Below are 14,987 nucleotides of genomic sequence, written 5' to 3' on the forward strand. Positions count from 1 at the left end.
ATAGTTTTGTTCAACTCACTGCTAATGAATAAATTATTTTCCTTGAGGATTTGTGTTTTAAATTAAGTCTTCCTTGCTTCTACTAAATAATTAAATCTTATTTAATTATCTCTCTAATCAAATGAATAAGTAATTAATATTAATACTAAATGCAAAGATAAATTACATTATAAAATATAGAGATCACCTATCAAAAACTACAGGAATCCCAAGAAAACAAAAGCAAATGGTACTCCCATGCTAATGTGTTAATATTATAAAATAAATCATATTTCAGACAACCAACTCAGCTATGAAAAAAAGTATACTGTGTAAGAGAGTGTGTCTGATCTCTGAAATTCTGAAGCCTCTTTGGAGAAATATGATACATTTTGGTTGACTAAAAATATAAAAGTGATGCATAAAAATGAATAGTAGTATAGATGGAGTTTCTAAAAACTGTAGATATGTTTTAAATGAAGATTATCAAGATCCACTTTTATTTTTTTTGTGTGCAATTCATTAACATATTAGCTATGCCACTCCCCATATTATACTTGAAATTTCACCTCATTTCTATAAAATTATTCCATAAACACCTATCATCCTGGTCCTGAATGCATCTTTGGCAGGATGTAGGAAGAAGCAACATTAGATTTGCTGAGAAGTATGGCTTCATTTTTACATAAGATTTCAAAAATAATTGCCAGACAAATTTCTATTTATAAAATTTACATGTCAAAATTATTACTGAATGTATACTTGGCCATAGTGTGGCATTACTAATCTTTAAATTAAATATTTAACATTAACTATTTAATGATTTTCAATTAAATATTTATAAGAAACATTTAAAATACATATCTTCAGTTTTTTCATGATTCAAGAGTAAAAATGGTTCAATTATTTTGAGTTTTTTTCTAAACTGAAAATGTTTGACTAAATCATGTAAAGTATCTATTCATATCATTTTCTCATGGCAGAGGAGATTAGGTAATTAAAGGGAAAAAAGAATTGAAATAAACCAAATTTATCCCTTGGGAATTTTATACACTGTTTAGAAATATACAAGTTGGAGAAGTTAAATATAGGAGCAAGTAAATGACAGGTAAACTAATCAAATTCATAAAACAATTTTGGATTTAGTAACTAAGATAAAAGTTAAATTTAAAACAATTTGAAGACAAAGTGGACAAAGTTATAAATTTTTTTAAACTAAGATCCATAGTTCAACACCATACATGACAAAAATGGATATTGTCCATAAGCATGTGGTGAAATCACTTGTGGAGTAATAGATTTATATGTATTTCTGAAAGGCAAAGAAACCACAGAAATTTGTCTTTACTGCTTTTCAAGTATGGGTATTTTATTTTATATTCTACAAATCTACATTTACAACCAAATAGCAAAACTACATTATACAGATCAGACATGTCTTCTTATTCCATCCCCCACAGTCCCTACCAACCATGATTTACCAGTTATTGATTGACTCACAAGCATATCTAGTTAGACTTCAAATCCTTGTTCTACCATTGACTAGCTAGGTGAAGTTCAGCAGATTTTCCTTTACAATGCAGCTAATGATAAAGCCAAGAAGGTGAGAATATAGGAGGTGGTACAACTCAAGCACTTCAACATAATTACTTCTCAAGATCCACTTTTAAAGATTCTGGTTTGATTGTCTGGGATGTGAAATTTTAGCAAGCTGTAGATCTGATGTACACTCAGGTTTTCAACATCAATATCATCCATGTCCAAGGTGCACAGATTTCTGTGGATATTGAGAGAAAACTTCATGGAGATGGACAGGTTTATGGTGAGGCCTGAAGGAGAAATCTGGCTTTCTTTCACATATTTCATCCTAACTCCTTTTTGCTTTGACACTATAGTTACACAGGGAGCCGTCCTGTTTCCAATATGGTGATTGCTGATATAAAAATGATATCTGGTTTTATTCCCCTGAAACCAACAGTAAAAATGGTAGGTATATTTTAAGTCCATTAGAGCTCATCCAAAATGATGCTATGTAACCCCAAACTAAAATCATAATAACATCAAACCACATCTATATCATCCTGCCTCATAAAGTATTTTCCCCAAATCCAGGCAATCAAACTATTTATTTGGCTCTATGATAATAGAATGGTGTGATACTAAAGAAATATAAGAATGGTTCCCATTCTTAGGCCACTCATGGTCTAGCTGGGAATTTAAACTACACAAGTGCAAAACTATAAAATAACAACTCAAGAAAGACAGAATATAATTCAAGTCCAAAACTGACTGATAGGAACTAAAAAATTGTATTTTTAGTTATAAAAAAATTGATGTGAACTAAAATCATCTGCTACTTGGATATTGAGGACTATATAGTTTCCTTATTTTCATAAGTTTGATGATTTTTGTCACAGTCAGGACATGATGTTGTTGAATCCTGCCTCCAAAACTTGATATCTCCTATCTTTTTATATCTGTACCTGGTTATTTAATCTAGAAAATGATTTAAAGTTTCCTAGTTCTATGATTTAAAGAATCCTAGTTCTTACATCATTCAGATAATAGTTTTCTACTCTTAGAAAACAAATGTGCTAACAGTGCAAGACTAACTTTTCAAGTTCTCTAATTTTCTTTAGCTTGAAAGATCTAGCTACGTGAGCAGGACAGAAGTGAGCAACAATCATGTCCTTATTTATGTGGATCAGGTGAGAGCTCTGACATTCTGGCTAGGATTTCACATCAGTGGGCTTTGTAAGTGGGTCCCTTTACAAGGAAGCCAGTAATATGAAGAAAGCAATAATTAGGAATGCCCTTCCAGAAAGTTTTACTATTCTAAAGAAAATAAAAGAAATATTTTAACTCCAAGACATGTTCTACTCTTTGTAATTATGTTAAATTTCAAGTGTGAAATTAATAGAAAAGTTTATAATGTATTCCTGTTATTTTACAGGCCCCCCCAAAGGAATAAATATGATCACATTGGTTGATCAATGATAATGTTAACATTTGAATATGTCATTATGTAAAAAAAAATGTGGATTGCATGAATATCTTCAAATCTGACTGTGAAGCAAAGGAAATGTTTTATTCAGTCACACAAAAAGAATAGGGTTATATTATAATCACAGATTGTAGAAAGCCATGTCTCTATATCTTGGCAAATATTCACATTGGTCCAGAAAATTAATCTTACACACAGGACTACAAGAGGATATAGGTTGTCTCAGTGGTCTTTGTTCACCATAAAAAATGCCCACAGTTATGGTATAAAACCCATCCTGTCATCCATCAATATTTGCTCATGTAAAAGATACAGGTGAATCAGAGTCAAAGAATATTTAGTGAAAATATGTTTTGTTCAAGGAAGAAAGTAGAAGGCATTCTGTGTCCTTAATTATTCCCATTTTCGTTTTAGGTGACAAATCAGACACTAAGTTTTTCCTTCACGGTTTTGCAAGACATCCCAGTAAGAGACCTGAAGCCAGCAATTGTTAAAGTCTATGACTACTATGAAACAGGTAAGTGAGAGAGAACTGAGACAATTGAACTCTCTCAACCGAAACCAAGAAAGTGATCCTATTGTGACAAGTCATCCTATTTTTAATCCACTTAAGTCAATACTGTATCTTTGTTTCTTTCCTCCAAGACATGTACACTGAAGAAACTACCTATAAAACTAATTTATCAGTTAAATTGAATAAGAAACATAAGAATTTAAAAAGAAGGATAATACAGGTCACTGTTTTCAAGTAGTTTAGACACAGAGAACATAATACACTTGGAAAGATAAGTTAATGACATATGAGAGTTAACCAGCTAGTAAGATTGAAAAGCTAAAATCATGTTGAAGGTTGATGCTCAATAAGAACAGAGAAAGAAAGATTCAAGCTGGATCCTGAAGAGACAGTAAAAATTTTAGAGTAGAAAGGAGTAAAAAGAGTGTTTTAAACTAGACACGTCATTTTTAGAAAAGGATTTAAAGAAACAAGCTCAACAAAGTAAACAGAAGTAGAGGATTCAGAGAAGAGAGAACTTCAAACTGATGCAATGATGGTCATCTTCCTAAAAATTTAAAATTTGAACAGCAGCTGTCTAAACAGGTTTCAATCCCCTCTCCTCTCCAGAGAAAGATAATATAGATATTTTAATTATTCTGTTCAATTTTGGTCGATTTACCTGGAGAGTTTTGATAATTCTTATAGCATTCACTTCACTCCAATAGAAAGGTGAATAAACTTAACATGGTCCCTATTTTTAGATTTTTTTGTTTCTCCATTTCTTTCAGATGAGTTTTCTATTGCTGAGTATATCAGTCCCTGTAGTACAGGTAAGAAGTCACATTTTATGACCATTTTTATATTCTGTAAACCTTGCTTGCTAATATTCCCTTAAATTTTAAATTCTGTAGAATCTGAGATAATTCATATGGCAAGTTCTCACACAAAGAGAAATCTTTGAAGTAAAGCACTTGTTCTGTAGTGGATTCTCCAGTTTCTGAGAAAAAAAATCAATAAGCTTTGTTATTTGTATGACAACTATCCCTAATAGGTAACATTTTGTTTCATAGCTACTTGGGTTTCCTTCTTTACAAGGGTTGATGAATTACAACTCTCAAGGCAAATCTAGTCCAACACCTATTTTTGTAAATGATGTTTTATCGGTACATAGCCACACACATTCTCATACTATCGTTATGACTGCCTTAATGCGTTGATTAGTAATGACCAAACCACGTGGCCATATGGCCCACAAAGTCTAAAAATAAAAATATTTACCACCTGGCATATCACAGAAGAAGTTTTATTGTCCCCTACTTTAGTTACTCTGCTGCTACACTCATCTGAGAGAATGCTCCTCAGGAAACCCTGCAATGTTCTGATGGGTTTTCTTGCTGTTTGCTCTCCATAGATACAAAGCATGAAAATGTTTGAGGACCAGATTCAGGCTGCATATCTTACTGGATTCCCTGTCATATACTTTTATTTAGAAGGAATGGAGTTTGTCTCTATAAAACAAATGCCCAAAATGTGTACTGAATAAATATACATTTCTGGTCAATCATGTATTCATCATTCATTCATCAAATACTAATTGCATGTTCACAGGGAATTTTTAATATATTTTTAAGTAATATGGACACAGATTCATAACATATCTACTTATATTACAAATGTGGACATAAAGTCAAATCAAGAACAATTTAAAATATCTTTATGTTCTGAAAAAAAAACTATTAATTAAGGGAGTGTGCACGTAGTTCAGTATATGCAAGGCCCCAAGTTCAATCCCAGCACCAGAAACACCAGAAAAGTTGTTCATTAATCTAGGAAGCCTTCACTTGGGAAATAAAGGGAAAAGTGGGGTAGGGAGGAGGAGCATGGGAGGAACTCTAGATAGGGCAGAAGGATGGGAAGGGAGTGGGCATGAGGTTAGTAATGATGGTAGAATGTGATGGACATCATTATCGAAAGTACATGTATGAAGACATGAATTGGTGTGAACATACTTTAGATACAGAGATATGAAAAATTGTACTCTATGTGTGTAATAAGAATTGTAATGCATTCCACCGTCATGTATTTAAAAAATAAAATCCATTAAAAATAAACAAATAAAAAATTAATTAGGGGGGCTGGGGTTGTGGCTCAGTGGTAGAGCGCTTGCCTACCATGCGTGAGGCACTGGGTTCAATTCTCAGCACCACATACAAATAAATAAAATAAAGGTCTATCAACAACTAAAAAATATTTAAAATAATAATAATAATAAATAAATAAATTAGGATTACATAATTTTTTTCTTGAGAGGGAATTCCTAAGCAAAAGCATCAAAAATAGGCTTGAAGAGACACGAAAATGATTGAAGTAATTAGAGAACATTTTGGAAAGAGGCAATAATGTACAGCTGTCAGAGTCTATAGACATAGGAGCCAGACTTCCTGGGATTGAATTCTGACTCTAGCCTGCCTCCCCAACTAAATCACTAGAACTAAATCACTGACCTCTCATTTTAACCTCTCCATTTTCTCATTAAGAAATGAGGATAACATCAGACTTTCTCAAAAAAATATTGTTTATGAAGATGTACTACTGTCTTGAAAAGAGAAATAGCTGAATCAAACAATACCTCATAAAGCTTCTGCTTAAATGAGGTGTATTTCAGTTTTGTATGTATTTTGCTAAAGCAAGTTATATGACCAAGCCACGTTTATGTTTGATTATATTATTTTTTGTTTAAAGACCCTTATCTTTTAGAGGTATGTACTGAAATATTTGTGAATCTTATTTCAAAAATGGCAATAGGAGAGATAAAGTGATGGGAACACATAAGTAGGAATACGGGCAGGCAAAATTGTACATGGTTAACAGATATTGGGGCTGGTATTCTAGGTTCATTTTACTGTTATAGTATTATAGGTACATCTGGATACATTATTCTATTTTTATAATCTTATTTCTCTCTAATTTTGAAACTCCACTATAGACAGAAAATTATGAGTAAATAACAATGAAAGTTACAACTATACAGAATTGAACAACAAAAACATTATATATCAAATACCTGGACTATTTAAAATGAACCTTAGAATTGTATTTTATAAAACTAAACTAAATGTATTCAAAATGAAAGATTTTAAAATGGGATCACAGGAAAGTGGGGCAAGATGGCAGCTGAGTAAGAACTTCCATCATCATCTCCCCCTTAGAGACACAGTGGGAATAGGTCTTTGCACACCAGTTTACCTTTACTCTAGCTGAGGAAGCCAGTTGAGAGACTTTTTGTATGTTTTTAGTGTAATAATAAAAAAATGATGCATTGAAGAAGGCAAGAAGGAAGGAGTTGCCCAAATCACCCCACTCCCAACTCCAAGCAATAGAGTACAGGGAGATAACTCAGATTCTAGATTTCAAACCTAGAACCAAGCCAAACAAAAGGAAACCCTGAGCTGATCAGAACTGCATGGTCCCTGACCCTAGGCCAGTACCCATACTGAACCTCTGGAACCTTGTTAGCCAGGTGGCCAAGAAACTGCCTCCCATACCCCTTTTTCAACCTCAGGCAGCAGAGCAAAGAAGAAAACTCCTCTCACCTGGGAATGGGGCAGGAAAGTGCGCACAGGACTAGGTGTTGTAAAACTCCGAGATATAGGATGAATTTATAAAGATAGAAACTAAGCACACCTCACCTGCCATTCTGTCTTTCAAGATCAATGCTGAATTAAGACATACTTCACTTGACAGAGAAAGGATAATCATGAAGGCCCTAGTTTCCCCACTCATGCCACAAACCTCTGAGGTATCTACTCATAGAGAACCCTATGGCCTTCACAAGACATAGAGCCCAGCTTGCTGAGCTGAGGAGCTGTGGGGTTACTACACTACTATTGCCCCAAAGAAAAAGTCCAGCCCCTGTGTCCCCTTCCCCACCCAGGCTCTCACTGCACAGTCAGTCTTGAAACCCGGCCCACCCAGGGTACTGAGAAACAATCAGGCAGCTCCCTCCAGCAGCTCTACCAACCCGGCTCTATAAACCAGCCAGGAGTTTTTACTTGCCTTCCCATTGCCAAGCAAGAAATTGTGCTACTCACCCCTGAGCAGCTTGGCCTGCAGAGGCCTCTAGAAATCAATCAAGCAGTTTTGCACACCCTCTTACTGCCCAAATGCAGCTGAGGGCTCTACCCTTGCTCCTTTGACCCTGGGAAACAACCAGGTAACCAATCCTAAGTAACTCAGCCTGTCAAGTCTCATGGGAAGCAGCCAGGTGGCATGATTCACACACATCTGCAGAACATAGCCAGGCAGCCATTCCAGACAGCTCAGTCCACAGAGGTCCAGGGAAACAGAGGAATAGCCCTATTCACTTATCCATGACCCCAGAAAACAAACAGACTTTCCTAAGTAGTAGTCAACAAAGGTCCCCCAGAAAGGTCTTACCTACTACAGGAGTGTGGCCTCCAGAAGCAGTTGGGAAGCTGCTTTTCAGAAGTTCAACCCATGGAGTCCTGAGAAGCCAACACTTTGCCCTGCCCATTTACCCTCAGTCCCACAAAGCAGCTAGGCAGCCCATCCATGTTGGTCCCTATATGCCCCCATGAAGTCACCAGTGCAGGTGTCACACACTGACAGGTGCTCCAAACTGAGCACACTGGCACAGTGCAGCCCCCTGGGACCCTCTGACACTGATAGAACCTTATCCCACTATTGCCATTCACCTGGGTCTTCCAGGTGGCTCCACCCATGTATAATCTCAGAAACCGACAAGCACCCCACACCCACAGCCAGGGACCCCATACCCAGACTTGCCAAAAAACTTGCCTCACCTACGGGAGCTGCATGCCAACTGGTTGTGCAACCCCACCTGCAACCTAGGCCAATAAAATGCATATAAGATATGATAAGAACAAAGCATCACCTCCAGGATGTTCTTCTAAAGATACAAATGCCTTCTGGACATTACAGTTTTATGTTTTATAAACACATCAAACTCTTGTTCAAACCTTCTGACTTTTTCTTGCCTATATGAACTATCTTGGTAATAGTGTTATCTATTTTTTAAATTTTTTCTTAGTTGTAGGTGGACACAATACCTTTATTTTATTTATGTATTTTTATATGGTGCTGAGAATAAAACCTAGTGCCTCACATGTGCTAGGCAAGTGCTCTACCACTGAGCTACAGCCCCAGTCCCAATAGTTCTATCTTATCAGTTTAATTCACTCTCTTCATCTTCATTCTAAATCCTAATCCATTATCTTCTACCAATGCAAGAACCTTCTTTCTGACTTTCTTGCTTCTTTTCATTCTGTTATAACTTGGATATGTGGTATCCTCCAAAAGCTCATGTGTGAGCCATGCAAGAACATTTAAAGATGAAATGATTAGATTATGAGAGTTGTAACCTTATCAGTGGATTAACCCACTGATATGATTTAACTGGGTGGTAACTATAGGCAGATAGGGTGTGGCTGGAGTAGGTAGGTCACTGGAATGTGCCTTTGGGGTATATATTTTGTCCCTGGTTCTCTCTCTGCTTCCTTGTTGCCACATTCTGAGCTGCTTTCCTATGCATGTCCTTCCACTATGACGTTCTGCAACTGTGGAATCAGTCATCCATGGACTGAGACTTCTGAAACTATGAGCCCCAAATAAACTTTTCCTCCTCTACTTTATTCTTGTCAAGTTGTGGACACAGTGAAAAAAAAACAGATAACTAAAACACATTATCTCCTAAATCCATTCACTACATAGCATTCAACATAATGAAATTATGTTTTCTTTAATGTCTATAAGATTACATCACCCTTTTGCTTCACAGCTTTTCTGCAGCTTCTCTTCATACTTGGAATCATATCCAATGTCCTTGCATGACTCAGATCTTCCTACCTCTTCAAACTCATATCCCATCTTCCTTGTTCACTCTCCTCCATTCACACTGGTTTTCTTTCACATCCTTAAATGCACCAAGATTTTTTTGCCCTTTTATCTTTTACAGGTAACAACCCATCTATTTGGAAATCTTTTTTTTAAAACCTTGTCTTGACTAGCACTTTTATTTCAGAAATCAGCTCAAAAATCAGTTCCTAAGAAGGTCTTTTTCTGATCTCCAATTGAAGTAGCCTCAACTCCCCTGCTTCTAACATGTAGTCCTTTCCATCATAACATTTGTAATGATTTATCTGTTTATTGAGGAATTTTCTTTACACCTGATTCTCTCACTAGATTTAATCCTGTAGTAGATCAGTAAAGACTGAGTTAGAGATTATTTGGTTTATTACCAAAAAGGAACCTCCATTAAATATTTTTAATCTTTCTTATCCAACTTCCTAGTAATTGTCATCGAAGTTGCTCATTCCCTCTCTGGAACAGTCTCATCTCTACTTCAGTATCACCACACTCTTGGGCTATAGAACTCCAGATTTACATACAATATCCCATACCTTTTTGACCTCTCCATTTGGATATCCAGTAGGCAGCCTACATTTAACATGTCCCAAACAGAGCTCTAACTCTTGAATCTCTCCCCACTAAACTCTCCTCCTCTAACTCTTCCTCACATGAATTTTTATTAACACATTGTCCAAGGGGGCAAAACTGTGACGTATGCAGTCGAGGGGAGAAATAAAGAATGCCCACGAGTTTCTGCCCCTTTCAATGCTTTATTCACTCAAATTACTCAATACAGTTTCACTCTATAGGCTCTTAATCAAGAAAATGACAGTTCTTAATGCTAGGCACTGCAATAGACATAATCAATTCACAGAAAACAATTCTAGATTAATTAATTCACAGCAAACAATTCTAGATTAATTCTAAGCACTGCAAAACACAGGTAACCATGATAGGCTAATGACAGACATTTCCTCTGCAGGCTAAGTTCAAAAGTCTTAATCCTTAGGCTTTATGTCCAGCAGATGCACACTCACTCAGACTGCGGTGACCAGGTCGGAACCAAGGAAGGCTTTTCCTGGTGTGGAGTGGACGACCAGTTGAGGAGAGGGTCATAGGGAGAAGTACGGCTCTCACCAAGGTCTAGACGAGGCGGTAGAGATTGAGAGCGGTGAGGATCATGCAGAGGCTCTGGAAATGATGACAAGTGATGGGATATCAGGTCCTCATCAGGCTCTCTGAGTGCATCCTTGTTTTGGCTGGCTGAATCCCTGTTCATTTGCTCTATTATTTATACTAAATTTGGAGGCTTTTGATCCCCCTTTCAATCCTTATCAGCTACCACCGGATTTCTCAGTGACATAATTTACTCTGGGGTCAGAAACATCTGGTGGTCTCCACCCTGATCTTCTCACCTTTTCTTCTTATCAGGTGAGGACAACCAGCCAGGGGCTTCACTCTGTTTATCAGGGTGAGGGGAAGTAACTTGTTTGTGGCCATACTAGAGGGCTCTATGGGTATGCCTGGTGAAACTGCTGGTTTCAAACTGGAGTTTTTAAAATGGAGTTGCTTAGGCTCAGGCCTAAGGCCATCCTAACACACATTTTATTCAAATTGCTCAAAATCAAATCTTTGAGTCCTGTCTTTCATACCAAAATGCAGTCTACCAGTATGCTTTGTGTGTTATACCTACAAAACATAGTCTAAATACATTTACCTCCATTTTTGTCTTTACCACTGATATATTCCCTGTAATATTATTTTAGCCATCTAATAAATCTTCAAGCTTCTGTTATTTCCCCCTGCAATTAATTTTTTCAATAATTAAAATAATATTTTTAAAATATAAATCTGATCATATCAGCCTTCTGCTTAAAATCTTAGCTTTGAGCTGGGGATGTGGCTCAATCAGTAGCCCACTCACCTGGCATGCGCGGGGCGCTGGGTTTGATCCTCAGCACCACATAAAAATAAAATAAAGATGTTGTGTCCACCGAAAACTATATATATATATATATATATATATATATATATATATATATATATATATATATATATATATTCTCTCTAAAAAAAAAATCTTACATTCATATTGAATGTCAAAAGAAATTCCAAATTCTTTGTAACTCCTTGTATTGTTCTTAGATTTCTAAAATGTTAGCCTGCTTACCATTTTTAGAATATGTCAGGCTAGTTCTTCATCCTAGATTTACTAGCTCTTATGTTTGCTTGAATGATATTCCCCATTATTTTAAGTTTCCTCTTGTCATTCAGATCTCATCCTAAATACAATTCTCTCAGAAATCACTAACAAAGTCAGTCATTTGCTTTCATGTACTCTAATCTTCAATGGTATTTATCAATATCTTTTGTCTATGTACATAAATGTTTGTTATCAGTAAAAATGCAGGCTGCAAGTGACCTGCTACCCCTTCTCTCGTTTTGTTCTACACTCAGTCTTCAATAGTGTGTTCTCAATGAACATATACAGAAATAATTAGTGATAATAATGTTCTACACCTCACCTAATACTTACAAATCCTGTCACTCAGATTCTTTAACCTATCTCTCATTCATCTTCTCATTAATAGAGACTTATTAATGGAGGCTTTGTTTTGTTTTGTTTTTATATTATGCCAATATCTTTTTAGTGACAATGTCTGCCTCTTTTCTGGATAACCACTAATCTGTATTCCACATTGCTGCCTACATAACAGTACTGAAGCACAAAACTGACAACCTCACCTCCCTGTTTTAGGATCTTTTATTGATGGCATTTAGCTTTGCCCCAGGCCCTTGTGTTCTGGCCACTGTCTCCTTCTCTGTTACTATTTCCACTTACTTCCCACTCACATATGTTCTTGATTGTGTGTCATGCATCAATAAATCCAGACTTTATCACATTTCCATGTGTTTTCTCTTCTTCCCATACCATACTCTGAACCATATTTTTCCTTTTGATTCAGACCCACAGATATTATCCCCCAGGAACTTCCTATCCTGTTCGATTTAGGTGTCCCCTGTCCCCTCCCCTAATACTCCACATTTAACTCTTTCAAGGCACTTACTACAGAGTGGTGCTAGCATTTATTTACGCATCTGCCTCTTAACAGATTTTAAGTTCTCATAGGGCTCTCTTTTCTCAGAAATCACAGAGCACCTCATATGTAGGTAATATATAAATTGTGAAATGAGCAAATTGTTTATATAAAGTGGCATTGGATTATGTTTCTGCACAGATGGTTCTGTTTTCATTGCAGATTTATAATTTGTCCAGTTAAAGAAAATTTTCAGATATATTGTTAACAATAATTTTCAGGACTCAACCAATGTAGAATCCATATGGTTCACAAACTAGGATGTAAAAAATTATACTGATGTCATCCTCTCATTTTTGTCTCTTATTTGCCCAATTCCCATCTCCTTCCCTTTTACATAACTTATGTTTAGTGTTTTAGGTAATCATTCAATTTTTCTTAATTTACACCCAGGCAGACATGGTTATTGATTCTGATCCTCCCCTTAGCATAAAAAGTAACATAAATACACTCTTCTTATTTGTACTTCATAATACATCCTATACATATTTCCTTATTAGTACATAGAAATTTTCATTTCTTTAATGACACAGCTTCACAACATTACATTGTATAGATATTCCATAATTCATTAACTAGTTCCCTATTGATGTAAATTTGGGCTGCTTCCAATATTTTACCACTACAAACAACATTGCAAAGAATAACCTTGAATGCATGCACCATTTCATCAGTGTGCAAGCATGTGTAAAGATTGCCTTCCTAGAAATATAATTGCTGAGTCAAATGACTTTTGCAATAGTAGTCTTAATAGATATTTTGATGTATTGATAAATATTGTTGCATATTAATTTTATGTCCAGATAGCATACTGAATTCTCCCATAGTCCTTAGGCATTTCTTTGTTGATTTTCTTGTATTTTATTTTTAAATAAAATAATATGCAAATTATGATAATTTTTGCATTCTGATGATAATTTGCATATGATAATTCTGCCTTTCCTTTTTCTTCTTCTTTTTATTTGTTCTTTTTAGCTATACATGACAGTAGAGTGTATTTTGACATATTACATATTCATAGAGTATAACTTATTCTAATTAGGATCCCATTCTTGTGATTATATATGAGGTGGAATTTCACTGGTCATGTATTCATATATAAACATAGGAAAGTTATGTTCAATTCATCCTACTGTCTTTTCTATTCCCAACATGCCTCCCTTCCCTTCATTCCCCTTTGTCTAATCCAATGACCTTCTATTCTTCCCTTCCCCACTTATTGTGTGTTAGCATCCACATATCAAAGAGAACATTCAGCCTTTGTTTTTTGGGGACTGGCTTATTTCACTTAGCATGATAGTTACTATTTATTTCATGACAGCATGTTAGCTATTATCTATTTCACTTAGCATGATAGTTATTATCTCTTTATTTTGGGGGTTTGTCTGAAACTTCCAGTACAATTTTAAAGACTAATGAAGATAGATATATGTATTACTTCTGACTTATGAAGAATGTTTTCTTATTAACTGTTGTTACTTACTTTTAGGAGAAGATAATACACACATATGTACAATTATATATATTAAATACTGTATATAGTTATAGAACTATATCCATTGATTATTATTATATTACTAGTTATTTTGTAACAGCTTGGTCATGTTGTAAAAATGATTAATTCTTTAATGTGATACTGGCTTATGTTTACTAACTTTTCATTTTTTTTTTAATTTATTTTTTTTATTGGTTGTTCAAAACATTATAAAGCTATTGACATATCATATTTCATACAATAGATTCAAGTTGGTTATGAACTCCCAATTTTACCCCAAATACAGATTGCAGAATCACATCGGTTACACATCCACATTTTTACATAATGCCCTATTAGTAACTGTTGTATTCTGCTACCTTTACTATCCTCTACTATCCCCCCTCCCTCCCCTCCCATCTTCTCTCACTACCCCATCCACTGTAATTCATTTCTCTCCTTGTTTATTTTCTTACTTTTCATTTTAAGTATTTATCAACATTCGTAAGAATAGTCTCATTCATATTATCTTTACCAAGTTTGGACATCAATATTACACTCAGTTCATAAAAAAAAAAATGTTAAGTTTCTATGTTTTGAAAAAAAGTTCAATATCCTTGCAATTGAAATTGTTTAGTTTGCTGTGAGAAACTGCTCCCTTAGTTGCTCCCTCCCTCCCTGAATGTTATATTTGTTCAAGTTGATATCAATGCTTTGTGTATTGCCAGTATTTTGCAACCACATAAATTCAAAAAGAAAAAACCTCATTTCATTTTGAGGAAGTTATTTGCCTTGAACTTAGTGTGTTATTATTGTTAACAATAATTGTTATAATTATGTGTGCTCAATAAATGATGTGGATATATAGATGAAAGGAATTAATTCCTAGTCACCTAGGATGAAGATATAGCAATTGTCTTACACAAGGTTGACAAATAATCTAATGAACTCATTACATCATCATGCAAAACTTATTATAAAAATTCAAATAATATATTTGTTAGTGAATTTGTAGTTTAATACACAATTGAATTACTGTACCTATAA

At 35.1% G+C, this 14,987-nt stretch overlaps 1 protein-coding gene across 4 annotated transcripts in view; it reads left to right on the plus strand.

Moving 5' to 3' along the window:
• LOC124095088 (pregnancy zone protein) overlaps positions 1–14,987 on the plus strand; it is an 85,863-nt gene that overhangs the window by 45,377 nt on the left and 25,499 nt on the right. For 3 of the 4 annotated variants that reach the window (XM_058580498.1, XM_058580499.1, XM_058580500.1), the window contains 4 exons: positions 1,875–1,965; positions 2,619–2,687; positions 3,398–3,500; positions 4,268–4,309. In XM_058580498.1, coding sequence (XP_058436481.1) covers positions 1,875–1,965; positions 2,619–2,687; positions 3,398–3,500; positions 4,268–4,309 — 305 coding nt within the window. Of the gene's footprint in view, positions 1–1,874; positions 1,966–2,618; positions 2,688–3,397; positions 3,501–4,267; positions 4,310–4,890; positions 5,041–14,987 lie in introns of those variants that run through there. The other variant, XM_046448196.2, reaches the window with a different exon arrangement.

This window comes from Marmota monax, unplaced genomic scaffold (genome assembly GCF_021218885.2).
Source record: "Marmota monax isolate L192 unplaced genomic scaffold, Marmota_monax_Labrador192_F-V1.1 WCK01_AAM20220418_F8-fsc00315, whole genome shotgun sequence".
Lineage (NCBI taxonomy): Eukaryota > Metazoa > Chordata > Mammalia > Rodentia > Sciuridae > Marmota > Marmota monax.